The sequence below is a fragment of the Scomber scombrus genome, chromosome 15, assembly GCF_963691925.1.
Source record: "Scomber scombrus chromosome 15, fScoSco1.1, whole genome shotgun sequence".
Lineage (NCBI taxonomy): Eukaryota > Metazoa > Chordata > Actinopteri > Scombriformes > Scombridae > Scomber > Scomber scombrus.
Window position 1 is genome coordinate 7,624,183 of NC_084984.1, and position 15,113 is coordinate 7,639,295.

The 15,113-nt window shown below is 37.8% G+C and overlaps 1 protein-coding gene across 1 annotated transcript; it reads left to right on the forward strand.

The window, feature by feature from the left end:
• The first annotated feature begins 1,962 nt into the window (after positions 1-1,962).
• On the forward strand, positions 1,963-11,648 carry LOC133994901 (aquaporin-3-like). The gene is made up of 6 exons (XM_062434126.1): positions 1,963-2,070; positions 3,890-4,016; positions 6,576-6,713; positions 7,690-7,808; positions 9,830-10,047; positions 10,853-11,648. The coding sequence occupies exons 1-6, from the start codon at positions 1,963-1,965 to the stop codon at positions 11,025-11,027; spliced, it is 885 nt and encodes a 294-aa protein (XP_062290110.1). The 3' UTR covers positions 11,028-11,648.
• The last annotated feature ends 3,465 nt before the right edge of the window (positions 11,649-15,113 follow it).

The window sequence follows — 15,113 nt, forward strand, 5'->3', positions numbered from 1 at the left end:
ATAAATACAATACATTTACCTATATATTTAGCTAAATGTAATCGTTCTTACTGCAGATATTTAGAGTTACAAATTCTACCTTGGAGATATCATTTTGCATTGGATTGTACCGTTCCTCTTCAGCAAGGTGAATCTAGAGTACAAAACACCAAGAAGCAGCCTTCCGAGAGACCATATTGTGAAAGGAGTGGTCAGGAAAAGTCTTAGATAAACAGCCCGATCAGTAAATAAATCAGTACGTGAATAAATATGTAAATTGGGGTTATCATGGAGGTGTTTCTGCATTGTGCCAAAACAGCAAGTCAGTGTGATTTTAACTAACCTCTAAGATAAACCATCAACACTCTCCCTCCTCTGGCCATTTCCCTTCCCATTAATGCGCTGAACTAAGCAGGAGATGTAAACGTCTTAATTACAGCACACTCTGAGATAATGCACTTGCTTGAAGAGGGTTGCACAAATGAAAGTACACACACACACACGGGTGTGTGGTTGAATGTTACAGCAAGGTGAAATCGTGTCTTTAAGTAAGCACCTCCCTGTGCTGTTTTTTTTTCTCCACAGATTAACACTGACAAGGTACTTTAATAAGTGAATGTTCAACACTTTCCCTGTTTAAATTAAACTAAGCAAATGAGTTAGAAAGTCAAGCTTAACCTTTATCACCACCAGCCCTGATTTCCTCCATGGATAATCATGATATCCATGATTATTTTATGTTTAGCCCCTGTTGACATCTACAACCCCTACGTCTAGCACTTTTTGTGTACTGTATGTTCTGTGTTGCCTCCAAATTTCCATCAGGTACAGTGCAAACATCAGTTGTATCAGTTAAACCAGCTATATTTAATATACAGAATATGTGCTATGTGAGTACAATATACACTAAAGTAATCAAGGTTTTAAAACTACATTTTGACACAGGGCCCCTCCACAAGACAGGCTCATGACATTATGGAACAATGCAGAACCCTGAGTAGTTAATATTGTACTTTAATTGTGCAAATTCCGTCAACACATTTGCAAGTAATCAAATTACCAAAAAACAACTGACACAAAGTGAGCGTGGGTTTAGGGGACTGTGGCCCTGGGAATTGCCTGCTTCAGTGGGTTGGTAGTTAATTAGAAATCCCTGAAAGACAAAAGAAAGCTAGATAGTCATTTAGATCATTTGAACAAGTGTCTGAAGGGGCAGCCACCCTGATGGTTTAGAAGATAGCCTATGGGGAGGAAACATTCTTAGAGGGCTTTGAATATTGCAGCGCTACTGCAAGATGAAAAACTTGGAATTCACTGGAAATTATGCTGTCGACTGAGTTCAGAAAAGTCTAATCACTTTGCTCAGACTGAGGGCCTGGTTCATTCAGTTTGCAGGCTGCATGTAGTTAGCCTTTAACTTACTAAGACAGCACCTAGTCATGTAGTCACTCACTGGGACAGTTTTTGAAGGCTCGAACAGCTGTGTGAGCAAGGCATCTGTCAGTATCCATGGTGACCGACTCACTGTTGAGACTGCCATGTGCTACCCAGAGTTTACCTGTTTATTTATACATTCTCCCTTAATGGGGAGTGCTCTCTAAAGCTGTGAGTCTGACTTGTGAAGGGCTTGTGAAGAGGGATCAGTTTAGGAATAAACTTATATCCCTCAAGATGGACTCTTTGGCGTGATAAATGTATATAATTATGTATAAAAAGGCTTACATTTTCATTTGAGGTTGGTATAATTTTAAAGTATGTTGAAAAACCGTGAAAAACATCCATCAGTGAACCTCTTGAGTTCAGCAGCCACAAAAAGGGTAAGGAAAAGATGTGTTAAGGAGTGGCAGGCAGTCCTGAGGAGCTATTTTTTTCTTGCTGGAGGAGGGATCCCTAGGAGACCCCTAAAAGCTGATGTACAGTCACTGACACACATTCGTTGTTAGACCACAGAGCACCTCAAGATCATTGCGCAATAACTGCATCATGGGAAAACAAAAAGACGTTTTAAAGAAACTGGCAGGGACCTTTCAGATCCGACATGTGCTCCTCCGCGAGGCCCTGGCAGAATGCCTGGGAACCCTTATTCTGGTGGTGAGTAAAGAGTATTTTTTTCCTCATTCCTGCAGGGTGCTGTGTAGATCTTTTTGTTGAAGCAAGAGAGGAAAATAGAATAAATTACTGAATGTTTAGTATGAATGTCATTATCACTTTGCAAAGTTTATTGAAATAGGAATGTAAGCTGTGCTGTTGATCTTAGAAAAATGGGGGAGGAGGAACTGTTAACTAACCATGTAAAATATTAATGAAAAGTGTATTTGTATATTCAAGAAACTCATTATATGGTCAAGTTTGGTGTTAAAATACTTTTGCTTACTGTTATTAAAAACAAGTGAAATAGCTGCATGGTTAACAACACTTTGCATGCTTCATATTTTGCTCCCTTTGCCCTTACTTTGGATATTTGACGGGAAAAAAAGAGAAATAAGTTTTGATATCAGACAATGTAGCTTTTGCATCACTAGATAATCTACTTTGTGAGCTGTGATTGGTTAGTTTTCAACTGAATTTCTACATTATCTATTTATTAGAATTGGGGGAAAGAAAATACATGCATGCAGGATGCAGTTAAATCAAATTAAAGCACCACTGAAGACACATGTATGATAGGAATGAGTATACATTATTGATTAAGTTCATCACATAACAAGGCACATGTGGGATCCAAATGAATCCAACCAGCAAGATGGTGTTCAAAGTAATTATTGTACAGTCTGTCACACCTATAAATAATCACAACAATCACAAGTGGAGATCAAGTTGCAAAAAGGGAATTTTCTCACTAAGCACATGTCATGAAGCCTTCCACCAGTTTTGTAGCTCAACGTGAGGAAAGAGAAAACATATCTTTTGAAAATGCGCCATGGGATTTGATATTGTTCTTGTCCAACATGTTTGTGTCAAGAAAAAGGTGAGGGTGTTAGTTTGTCTGGCAAGACTTTAGTTGTTTGATGACAACATTTTTTATTTTGTAAAGGTTCCCTGTGTCTTTTCTCTGAGACTGTTCTGATGTTCAAAGGTAACTTTTGCCACAAAGGGTAAAGAAAGTTTAACTGCTCCTCTCTTCTCATTAAATAGTTGCTCTCTTAGATGTCTGAGTCACAGAACCAGTGAATTATTTCAACTATATTCTTAAGAACTTTAAAGTTGCAGCACCTAAGGCTCCTCCATCAATTATTTCCTATGTTCATCTCTTTCAAATTACATAAAGAGAACTTACTTTATATCCACACTCTTTACTAATGATAGAAGACTCCATACAGCTTATAAAACCTATCTCAACACACTAGGAAGCCGCAACATTCCTTTAAATTAAAATGAAATGTTTTTTACCCAGTGCAAAAACAACCTGGAATCCTTCTGTTTCTCCCGGTAACCCCACAGATAACAAAAATATGAGGCGAGGGCACCGACAGTGAAACACCAGGCCATTTGTTATTCTGTTCCCCAGCTGCGACTGATCTGTTAATTCCATGAGATCTTTTACTAGCAATCGGGTCCCCTCAGTGGATAGAGCTGGCCCTCTGTGGAGGAAAGCTCTGCAGGTGGAGTCAGATTGTTGTCTGCATCAGTAGTCTCACACAAAGCCCACCCATAACATACGCATGACCTCTGAGGTCAAAGAGACACACCCTGGATAAGAGGGAAAACAAGGCCCAGCTAGACACCTGACTTGAGGTCAGGACACCGTGGTGCTTTATTATCTCTTATTATTCTCTTTGAAGTTTTTCTACTACTGTCTGTCAATACAAATAACTTTTTACCAAGATTGTTTTTCCACTTGATGGCATATTTCTGGCTGGCTCTTGAAATTGTAAAGGAAAAAAAAAACTGTTTTCCCTCCTTCATCCAGATGTTTGGTTGCGGTGCTGTGGCACAGTGGGTGCTCAGCGGAGGCTCCCATGGTTCCTTCCTCACTGTCAACTTGGCTTTTGGATTTGCTGCCACTTTGGGTATCCTTGTGTGTGGACAGGTCTCAGGTGAGGATAACCTATATTTCAAAGTATATGTTCTGTTTGAGTTCGTAAAGACCCCTCTGTAACAGGTAATAAAGCAAAAAATATTGTTTTATTACCTTTTTTAACCCTTTATAGAGCAAATTCAAAATTTCAACCCTAGAGAGTTATTGGGGGATATTACATAACTTTTTTGCTTTTGTGACTTTTGTCCAAATGTTTTCATTTCTATGTTGCAAATCAAGGTCAGTGAAGTTACCATATATGGTTCCTCGCTGGTCTATAGGGTAAAACATTTTCCAAAAAGTATTAATAGAAAAAATCCAATTGGAGTCATGGGGAGACTATTTTGGATGTTTACTGAAGTTACCAAATACAGTTATTCGCCTGATAAAGGGTTAACTTGATGAGAATTGTTTCAGATGTCTGCTACAGAAAAGGTCTCATTACTTCTGTTTGGAGTTTCAGAGACCCCACTTGTAAAAAGTTAAATACAATGCAATTTTGAATGCTCAATAACCATGATTGGTATTAACTATACTTTTTATGTAGCATTGCTCACCCAGACAAACATTTGGCTAATAATATATAGGCTATAATTATGCATAGCCTATAAAGCGCATCATATAAAACATGAAATATTTATATATAAAGCTGTAATTTGGTGTAATGACTGCTTTGTGGTCATTTTCATATTTTGTCACCTTAATTAAATGTGCACAGTTTGTAGCTAATTGAGGGGCTACCACTTCAATAATAAATATTGGGTTTTAAAAAGGTCAGAGGAAAAGAAAACATACAGTATTTAAAGGAAAATCTGGTTGAATTTGCAAATATGAATAGCTTCACATAACTATTAGTGGTGTTGGTGCATTGGATCTCTTAACAGTTAAGCCAATGTCAACAAAACATAGGGGTTACTTTAGAAAGCAGAGGGGAACTTCATTATCATCAAGAAAATGGAGACTAAAGAAAAACAACTGAATCAGCCATTTCTTATAGTTCCTACAGCAAATTCTCCACAACATCATTATCTTCAAGTGACAAAACCTTCTAGTAGCTGCAGTAATTATGACTCTGGTCCATTGGGAGGAGATGAGGTAGAGTAACAAAGTCTTCATTGCGACTTCATCTACAGTCTTAACATGGGATTCGATTGCTGTTCGTTTCCAGTTTATTAACAACAGCCAACTTTTTTAACGTCATTATTATTGTAACCAATATTACAAAGATCCCTCAATGAAGTAGTCATTTTAACACAAACCAGGGTTTTCCCTTAGAATAGAATAGATCTGTATTGTCATTGCAAGTATAAAATGAAATTCTGTTGGAGCAGTCCAATTGCAGCATAACAAAATAAAATAAGTTATAAAATATATACACACACACACACAAGCCAAAACACATTTCACCCATACCCATGACCACATACACAGTCATACTAATACCCATAAAACTTTAAAATATGTAAAATATAAATAAATACATAAATAAGGGGCAATGAGACACAACAGCATACACAGTACCAGTACATTGTTTTTGTGTCTAAACATAAGCAAACCATGACCACAGTGTTGCCACATCATAAAACCGATTTATTTTTCAAGTTTTTCAAAGAAAAAACAAATTGTCACTTTCATCTCGAGAAATGGCTTGTGGGTCAAATAAAGGGGCAGTTTCAAACATATTCTGTTGTTTAATTTGGAGAACTTCTTGAGAAAATCACAAATAAATAAGCGAGAGTCATTTGCATCACTGTCATGAAGTGCCATTCATTCAAAGACTGTTCTGCCACGAATCAGCTTCATTTCAACTTCCATCAGCATAATAGTGGGTCATTATTGATGGCTTGACAGACACTAAATATCAGCAAAGGGTAAACTGGCAGTCCTCTGAAGTGCAGTATTTACCGAACTGATGTGTTTGCTAGAGGCAGCAGGAGAAGCAGAGAGGGAGGCAGTGGACAGAAAAATGCAAAGTTTAAAAGAAGGAGGGGGCACTTACCCCTTAACTCAAAAACTGTGTGGTTTTATAATTGAAAGGAAAGTGAGTCAATTCTCAATCCAAGTATCCTCTGTCAAAAGCAACAACACTACAAAGACTTCTGCAGTTCACTCATACTCACGCCTTCAATGCCTTTATAATGAGGCTGTACCCCTCTAATACACATTGCAGCTGAGAAAATAGGTTCTTATAATTAGATAGCTTCAATCCTGACACGATTAAGGTGTGAATACAAGCTAGGCGCCCGCATGAGTGTGCCATCAGAGTGGTTCTTTTCCCTTCAAGGTTGAAAAAAAAAGAATACTTTTCTGATTCTTTTCATCCCTCCAATTTAATTTTGTGTCACAAAAGACCGTCCATCCTAACAGGACTTTACAGAGACAATGATTACTGAATATACGGTAGGCTTGGAACTCTCTTCTGTCTCACTGAGGAAAGGGGCGTGGGGCTGTACTGTATGTGGTGGAGATAAAGCAACCTTCATGTATTTGTTTTCGCAAGGTGCATCACATAGAATATGATCATAGATATAATAAAAATATACCACGGTTGTTTTTTTTTTCCTTTCCACATCTTTAGGTGGCCATCTGAACCCAGCGGTGACCTTCACGTTATGTTTACTTGGGAAAGAGCCTTGGAGGAAGTTCCCGCTGTTCTTTTTCTTCCAGACTCTTGGAGCCTTCTTGGGTGCAGCGATCGTATTTGGCATGTATTTTGGTATGCAAGACTGAACTCAACAAGACTTCGTCATTAAAACGTTAGCACTGCACCTCTACTTGCTAGGTGGATCAAGATTGTTGTCGTCTACCCCGGGGCAAATGTAGTAGGTTTATGCAGGTTGTGGGAGAGGATACAAGCTGGATGGACCTCCAGGAGGCCGAGACAATTATGAACCTTTTGATTTCCACCTTCCTTGGTGTTACCTCCACACCAAAACTGAAACTTGGGTAAACAAGAGTCTAAAGCCTTCCAAGCAGCTTTGAGAGGCTGTGCTTTGGCATAGTGGTGGTTTTAGCAAAATACTAACATCAGCAGGATAATAAGCTCCCATTCACAATGCTAACAGGCTGTCGCTAAGCATGTTTGTATTGAAACTGGATATTAGTCTTTGAATCTCTACAGAAGGCATTCATACATGCATTCATAGATTTCTGTTCATACCATGTTTGTGTGTTTGTTTGCATCACAACCTACAGTACAGTATGTGCCCTTGCCTGCTCTCATTGTTCGGCCCTATTTGTAAGCTTGTGCTGTTATTCTGCATGCTTGTATTCAGTGATATCTTTGTGTATCTTTGTCTGTCCCCAGCCCCTCACTCAATGCTCACTGCTGCTGTATTACAGCAGCTACAGTATGTAACCAAGCAGAGAGTAAAAAAGAAACAGAAATGCCAGGCATGAATAATAATTCAAGGCATCCAAGCTTTGAATAATTTCACACATTTTACATGAAAATGTATAAGTTACTTAACTGATCCTATTTAATCTGAATGTACAGTAAGCTGTAAATCATAATATTTTATCCTGCACTATCCAGAAAAAGATGCAAATTCAAGGCTCTAATTTAACAAACTAAACTCAAATGTGCTCTTATAAACTCTCTTGTGCTATTAAAATATATATATGTATTCAAAAAGTTGCAATCTTAAAAATAAAACGTGTTTTTTTAAGTCAATTGCACTTATCTCCACCAGATGCCTTACAGGACTTTGGCCAGGGGGAGCTGGTTGTGGTGGGGAAGAATGCCACAGCTGGGATTTTTGCCACGTATCCATCCAAACATCTCACCTTGGTAAATGGATTCTTTGATCAGGTGAGATTAACTTGATTTAGTATTTCACCTCTAGTCAGAGAAAATGATGGGTGTTTTCTTACAGGCCAGACAATGCACACTAGAAGAACTGCACAATAAGCACATACTGTACATACAAAACAGTAATTTCCCATCAGTGTCCATTGTCTAGGGCAGCAGCCTCAATTTCACACATTCAGCTATAAAAGAAAACACTCATAATTGGAGACTTAAATAGATACTTGTGGTCACAGTGATGCATGTCTGCTGCAGCTGAACAGACTATAGCACTGATTTAAATAAGAGTTCAAAGATAGAGAAGATTCATGTCACGGCTGAGTCACGACCACTAATGATAAATTGGAGACATAGCAGGGCTTAACTTGTATGGCTCCACTGTTAGAGCCCCAAGTTCTTACTCCTCAGAAGAGTGGACACCTTGCAATACTGCTGGGATTGAACCACAACCAACAGTGCCAATGAGTTACAGGAGTTAACAAGCTAGATACCCCATTTGGTCAGAAGTTGCATCACTCCCAGTGAACAGAGTGAAGTGGCCAGTGTTCCTAACTCCTACTGTATTGTATTTTGTTTTGTTCAATCATTATTACCAATAGTAGAATTATCATCAAGGATTTACCAAATTGGAAACTGTAGTTTAATTGAAAACATCTAAAAAATATCAAAGAATCATATTGATATAAATATTTGAACAATGAGAATCATCATATTTATAGCAGCTTATAATCAGAAAACATATTAATATTCATTTTTTATTTTAAAAAAAAATAGTTAACAATACTAACTTTACCATTAATACACATATATACCAATTGGTTGAGCAAGTTTTCTTTAACGAATACCGTAAAGTCATCAAATATTTACTCTGTTCAATAAGCTTCCTAAAACTTAATGGTTCAAAAAGAAGATTTCCAAAAAAAACTCCACTATAAACAGACTGTATGCTGACAGTTATTTTCTGCTGCTAACTTTTTGGAGTGGAGCCACCTGAAAAGGTCTTATTCTTAAAACTAAAGTGCACTCTGACATTTTTTGGGGGGCCAAACATACTTCAGTTAAGAGTTGGAGATGGCCCAGTTAAGTGTATCTAATTTTTCAACAAGATATATCAAGTCAGATTTTGCTCTACCAAGCAGCTGAGAAGACATTTAACGGATATGTTAATGATTCTTAACAATCATTGCCTCTATGGTAATAAACGCTGCACGTTTTCATTAACACTGAATTAGTGAAAGGCTTCTTTGCCTTTGTTGGCACTGATTGTTTCTTTCAGTTTGTCTGAAGACATTTTCAAGACCCTCGTTGTCTCAAACAGCACTTCCTCTGTGTTTGTGTCAGCAACACAGTCTCACAAAAACTGGCACAACTTTTCAGCTCTTGGCAGTTTTATTACATCATGTAGGCCAGTGGTGCTGCTCTCGCTGGCTAATGTGGAAATTAGATGGCCCTGCTGCGGCATAGATCCTGACATGTCGCCAAATGTGGAGTAATCTATACAATATCCACTGTGTGCATATACTGTGAAAGTGATCCAAGGTCCTCGCTGGTAGTGATGCAACCATGTGAATTGGAGAAAACATTCCTATCTTCAGCTGAGCTCTCCTAGTGGTGCTTCCGCCATCCATTGATGTCAGAATACATCAGTGAAAAGTGGATGCTCTGTGATGTTCTTGATGCTTTCTGATGAAAAAGTTGACATGATTGCCAGATATTAAATTTACTTTTCTTCAAGAAGTTTGACAGCCTGTCAAGTTTGTCAGAACAAAATCCAACACAGTATGAATATCACAACTTCCTAACATTCCTCACAGGAATCATGAGACAAGTGTACAAAACTGAAGTTTGTGTGATGAATGTTTTTAACATATCCAGAGAGAAACAACATAAAGCTAAGAGACTGCTTTGATTGTTTATGCAATAGAAGTACTATTTTGTCACTCTAACTGAGTATCAAAACGAAATTGATGTACAGTAAATAAGAAAATATTAATCTAAACTGTTTCCCCTGTACTGTATCTCAGATTGTTGGAACAGCTGCATTGATTGTGTGTATCGTGGCCATCGTTGATCCACATAACAATCCGGTCCCTCGAGGTCTGGAGGCCTTCACAGTAGGTTTTGTGGTGTTGGTTATCGGCCTGTCAATGGGCTTCAACTCTGGCTATGCTGTCAACCCAGCCAGGGACCTGGGACCACGTATCTTCACGGCTCTTGCAGGCTGGGGTGGCGAGGTATTCACGTGAGTATAGCAGTATTTTCACTACTTACAGACAGTATATCAGGTTGAACCAATAACTGTAGGAAAACATGGGCATAGACATCACTCATAAGTGATTCACGGTATTTAATGATGATTGGGTTTAAGATCATTGCTCTCCACCCTTTCTGTTAGTTAGTGGAGCTGCTAAATACAAATTTGGCCAGCTGAGGCACCTGTCAATCAAGCAAACCTGCACCTGAACAGGTTTCTATTCATGCAACATATCCTCAATGAACCATATGTTCTGCTTGATGAGAAAATAAATAGAATACGCAAATATGTTTATATGAGTAAATGTAGGAGTCTTTTACAGTTGGAGTCAATGCTTAGTGCACCAATCTACACGGCAACATTTCATGTAGCTCCATCCAGGTAAATATCACCAACCACCACTGATAAATACTAAGGTAATGTTAGTTAGTTAGTAGCTTTATTGTCAACATTGTGGAAAATTATCTTTTGATTCACCACATTGCATTAAAAACTATTTAGGACACTGATAAGATGAAAACATCAATAACAGAAACAATATGATTTAAAATACATAAAAACAGTAAAAATAAATAAACAAAAAGTATCAGTATCAGTATCCTGATTGCATTTGGTAAAAAAAGGGCTTCTGTTATAAAAAAACAAACAAAACAGTGTGATGAGTAAAAGTCAGAGTGAAACTAGACACATTATTAAAATGAAATGAACATATTTGATTTGATTTAGGCTTGTTGCAGAAGGTAAATTCAATACAACACCATGAATTAAGTGAATTCCTTCTTTTCTCTTACAGGGCAAACACTCACTGGTTCTTTGTGCCTCTCTTTGCCCCCTTCTTGGGTGCAGTGGTGGGTTTGATGGTGTACCAGCTCACGGTTGGATACCATTTAGAGGAAGAAGCACAAGTGAAGCAGAAGAAGGGGGAGGACGAAAGGTTCCAACTTTCCACAAACAATGAAGAGGCGTGAACTCATTTGATGTTGCAGTATTGCCTATCATCGTCTTTGTCTTTTATTGATTAGGAAAACCATTCCAGTTCTCTCATATTACCTTCACTAACCACATTTCATCAATCAAGGATCATGCAGGCATCCACTCATGTGTCATTTCATAATAGATAGGAATAGTTTCTCTGCAAAGCATGTCATGTGTTCTTGAATTCATTTTTATTTAACTCCAGCACGCGTTTTCATTTCTGCTTCAAGCACAAAACTATTTCCTTCATGCTGCGTGTCTGACAAAATCAGCTCACAGGAAAAAGCTAAACAAAAAGACAGTTTAAGTTGAAGAGGTATTTGAAAGGTGCCTTGTTTATTTCAGTCTAAGATGGAAGAAACCTTCAAATCACTGTCAAATCATAAAGCATTCACTCCCACTCTTTTCTGCTACAATTTCCTTCATTTATAAGAACTGTGCAGAATGCTACCTCGGTATGGTTCCTGAGCAGGAGGAATACTTTCTTCATAGACTCAGCCAGCTACAGACACGTTTTATAAATGTTATAGTAATTTTTGTAAATATATGGCACTGCGAGATCAGATTTTTGAAACTGTTGTCTTGAAACTTGTCTTCATGTGTGTTGCAGTGGCTTAACATCTTGTTGCAAGTGTTTCCTGGTGTTTTTCTAATTAAAACAAGATCTAATAAAATAAAATAAAAGCTGATTAAATAGGATGGTCCAGTCTATTATTCTGACTTAAGCAAGAAAGTACAGCAAGCTCAGGCAATTATCACATGTATATTTTCATCCGAATGTTCATGTTTTTTTAGGCCACTGCTGTGTGAAACTGAGATAGATTCACCAGATAATATGAGGTTGATGCACATTTACTGTGGGGTACATTACTGTTGGCTATTCAACTATAGAGCTGCATATATTCTTGGATATGTTCTGCAGTCTTGGTAAGGTTACTTGAAAAAGGTAATCATTTACATAAAAGTTATTGGCATTTCTTTACCAATTAGGCTACACAAAAGCAACAGTTAGTTACATTACCCATTACTTAACTTTAGTTATGCAGCTTAGCTCAATCAAAGTTACCCTTGAAACAACTTCACAGCTCCCACACATACATGTTGCATAATCTGTGTTAAAGAGAAAATGAGACAACAACAGTTTAACACAGCCTGTATTGAAGTATTTGTCTCAGTGAAGCTGCTCCTCCAACTCTGAACTAAATGGTAATTCCTGAATGTGGCCTTAACAATGGCTAACATTAGCAAGCCAGCTAAGATGACACAACATGTAAACAAGACAACATGGTAGTTGTCAGGAGTCTCATTTCTGCACTTTTGGTAGTAGTTAATTGTGTCCCCCACTACAAGCCAGCATGTACTGGACCAGTCTGGCCACTGAACACACAAAGACCAAATGGATATCAACCCTCCATCAAACCACTGGTAAGATAGCGAATAAGTCAACCCCCACATTTCTGAGATTTGTAACTGTATTGTATATATGCATTTACTGAATTGCAAATTATAATCCCTTAAACTTCCTAATATGTTACAAAGGTTTATTGTCCAACGTGTGTCGTGAATAAACCTGAATATGTACAGTGGACAGGTTTAAAATCCACAGTGTGCATCCACCAGCACAACTATCTGGAAATAGCTTATGATGTTCCAAATGTCCCTGTTAATGTTGACACAATAATCATTACACAAAATACAAATAGACCAATACATGAATCTAAATAAATAGCAGAAACTGTGGATGTTAAAATGATCCCAGCTTAGGTTGTACAAAAGCATTTATCCTAAACATTGCTTTGGATTAGAGTGGCAGCAAACATTTCTAAACCAACACAACCAAACACACACATGTGCACTCCACTTGTGTTTCCCAGCATGCTCTGGGTGCACAAAGGTTCATCTCTCCTGCAACTACAGATTTGCTAGCATTTGTATGGGCCTGATGCTGTGTTTATATTCGATGGATGTGAAGGACTGGAATGATTCCCAATTTAAGGATTTGCAAGCATTCACATCTTTTCAACAACACAGGAAGGTTGTATGGTGACTTATTTGGTCATATGAGGGTTTAAAATACTGTGCATTGACAAAATTACATTATATCAATTACATTTGGGTTTAATTGCATAGAATAATGGATTTTGACATGTACAGGTACTATTAGGTGCCAGGTCAGATATATTGGACCACTGCAGTTGAACTGTGTTTACAAGTCAGAGAGTCATGATTATGGTAATGTCAATATGACATAAACATGGCATAATTTAAGAATTGCCTTAGTCGGCCCCTTGCTTAGGATGATGTCACTATAGAGATAACATGGTCAGCATTTATATTCTGTCTTTGTTAACATTGGTGCTATAGGCAAGCTCATAGGGACAACACCAAAAATTAGATTGGTGTTTTCAAGTGAAAATGTAAAATAACTCTAAAAAGACTACAAGTCTGTATTTTCATTAGTGTGGTTGGTGAGCAGAGATTCACAAGCATGCAAATAGTGACATTTTCCGCTTTTCCAAATGCCCTCAAATTGTTAACATGCCCCTTTTGGTTTATGGTGCCTCAGGTGGTTACCATTGTTAGAAATTCGATCTCGCTTTGAAAGGGCGCTAAGGGTAAAAAAAGGTCAGGGGTATTTGCTCAAAATAACACTTCCAGTACCATTACACAACAAAGAGCACACATTGCACATTAAAGCACGCACACACACACACACACATGTGAAAATCTGAAGTTCAAACCACTAAACTAATGTGTTTCACCAATGTCCATCAATGCTCAATTACCATTATTGGAGGAGCAAAAACATATTCTGCATCAAATATCAGTAATGACATTTTTAGAGTCCGGAAAACAATATCAATCCATCAGATCTTACAAAGGCTTAAACTTCAGAGACGGGTGTTTGACATTTTGAGTCCCTCTTTGGCATGACCTTTGCAGCAGTTCACCAAACATATCTGATGTCAATCTAACCATTTGCCTTCTGAAATTATAATTTACCTTCCTGTTGACTTGCAGAAGAGAAAAACAGTAAGCAGCGGCATTTTTCTTTTGTTTTTAAAGGTGTCACGGCAGAACAAAAGCCAGGTTCAACCATATTTTCTGGGGAAAAACTTCCATTACAAATATGACAAGGTCTGATGATTTGCAATAGCATAACGACCAAGTAAATCCAAATACAATCCTCATTTCCTATGCATTGGAGTCAGTCTCCTATGGATGCTGGAACAGAAACACATGGCAGAAATGAAAAATGTTGTCCGAGCAAAAACCAGGAAATCAGTAACATGAGCTGCAAGAGTAATAAGAACCCTGTCCATACAGTAGTTGACACATTCGCATTTTGCCTACCTCAGATCACTGGCAGCTTATCCAGGGTGCTGTATTAAATAATGAAACATGTACACAAATGCGTAGCTGGTTTTCATTTAACATTAAATATACTGAATATTAGATGCCATATTCAACCTAATCTTAAAGTCATGTCACATGTGGTGTTTTCAGTGCAGGCAAAGCAATGTGAAAGCTTGAGCAACAGCTCCACTGTGTGGTGAAAAGATGAACCTCCCATACTTGAATTATTAATGATTATTGTCAAGAAGTCAGACAAAAACATACAGTAACAAACACTGAAACCTGTGGCAGATTAAAAGACTTGAAGTACCACAAAACATAAGATTTACTGTGAATCTCCCTTCAAAAAATAAGTGTTTAATAAAAGGGGAAGAAATTAATTTTGGTTTTCCAAGATTCTACCATAACATTTAATCCATATTCACATCGCTTTGCATGATTGACATGAATAATAATGACAGCGTTATCATGCACACCCTTATAAATAAATCTGCTTGTCATCCAAGCAAACGTCTGCCATTCAGTCTTCACTATTTATCTCTGTTGACAAAATCATATTGCAATGCTGAGCAACAGGTTAGTCCAGCAACTGTCTCGCTAACTGATTTTACAGAAATGAAAAGAAGGGAACATTGTCTCCAAATGCTCTATTCATGTTACCTGCCCCCCCCCCTCCTGGCCTTAAAATGCAAAAAAGTTATCATGTTGCATGGCATGATTTT

Excerpts from the sequence above, each read along its gene's own strand:
- LOC133994901 (XM_062434126.1), top strand. The coding sequence starts at position 1,963 with ATGGGAAAACAAAAAGACGTTTTAAAGAAACTGGCAGGGACCTTTCAG. Across the intron at positions 4,017-6,575 it reads TGTGTGTGGACAGGTCTCAG|GTGGCCATCTGAACCCAGCG; the intron begins GTGAGGATAACC and ends CCACATCTTTAG. Across the intron at positions 10,048-10,852 it reads TGGGGTGGCGAGGTATTCAC|GGCAAACACTCACTGGTTCT; the intron begins GTGAGTATAGCA and ends TTTCTCTTACAG.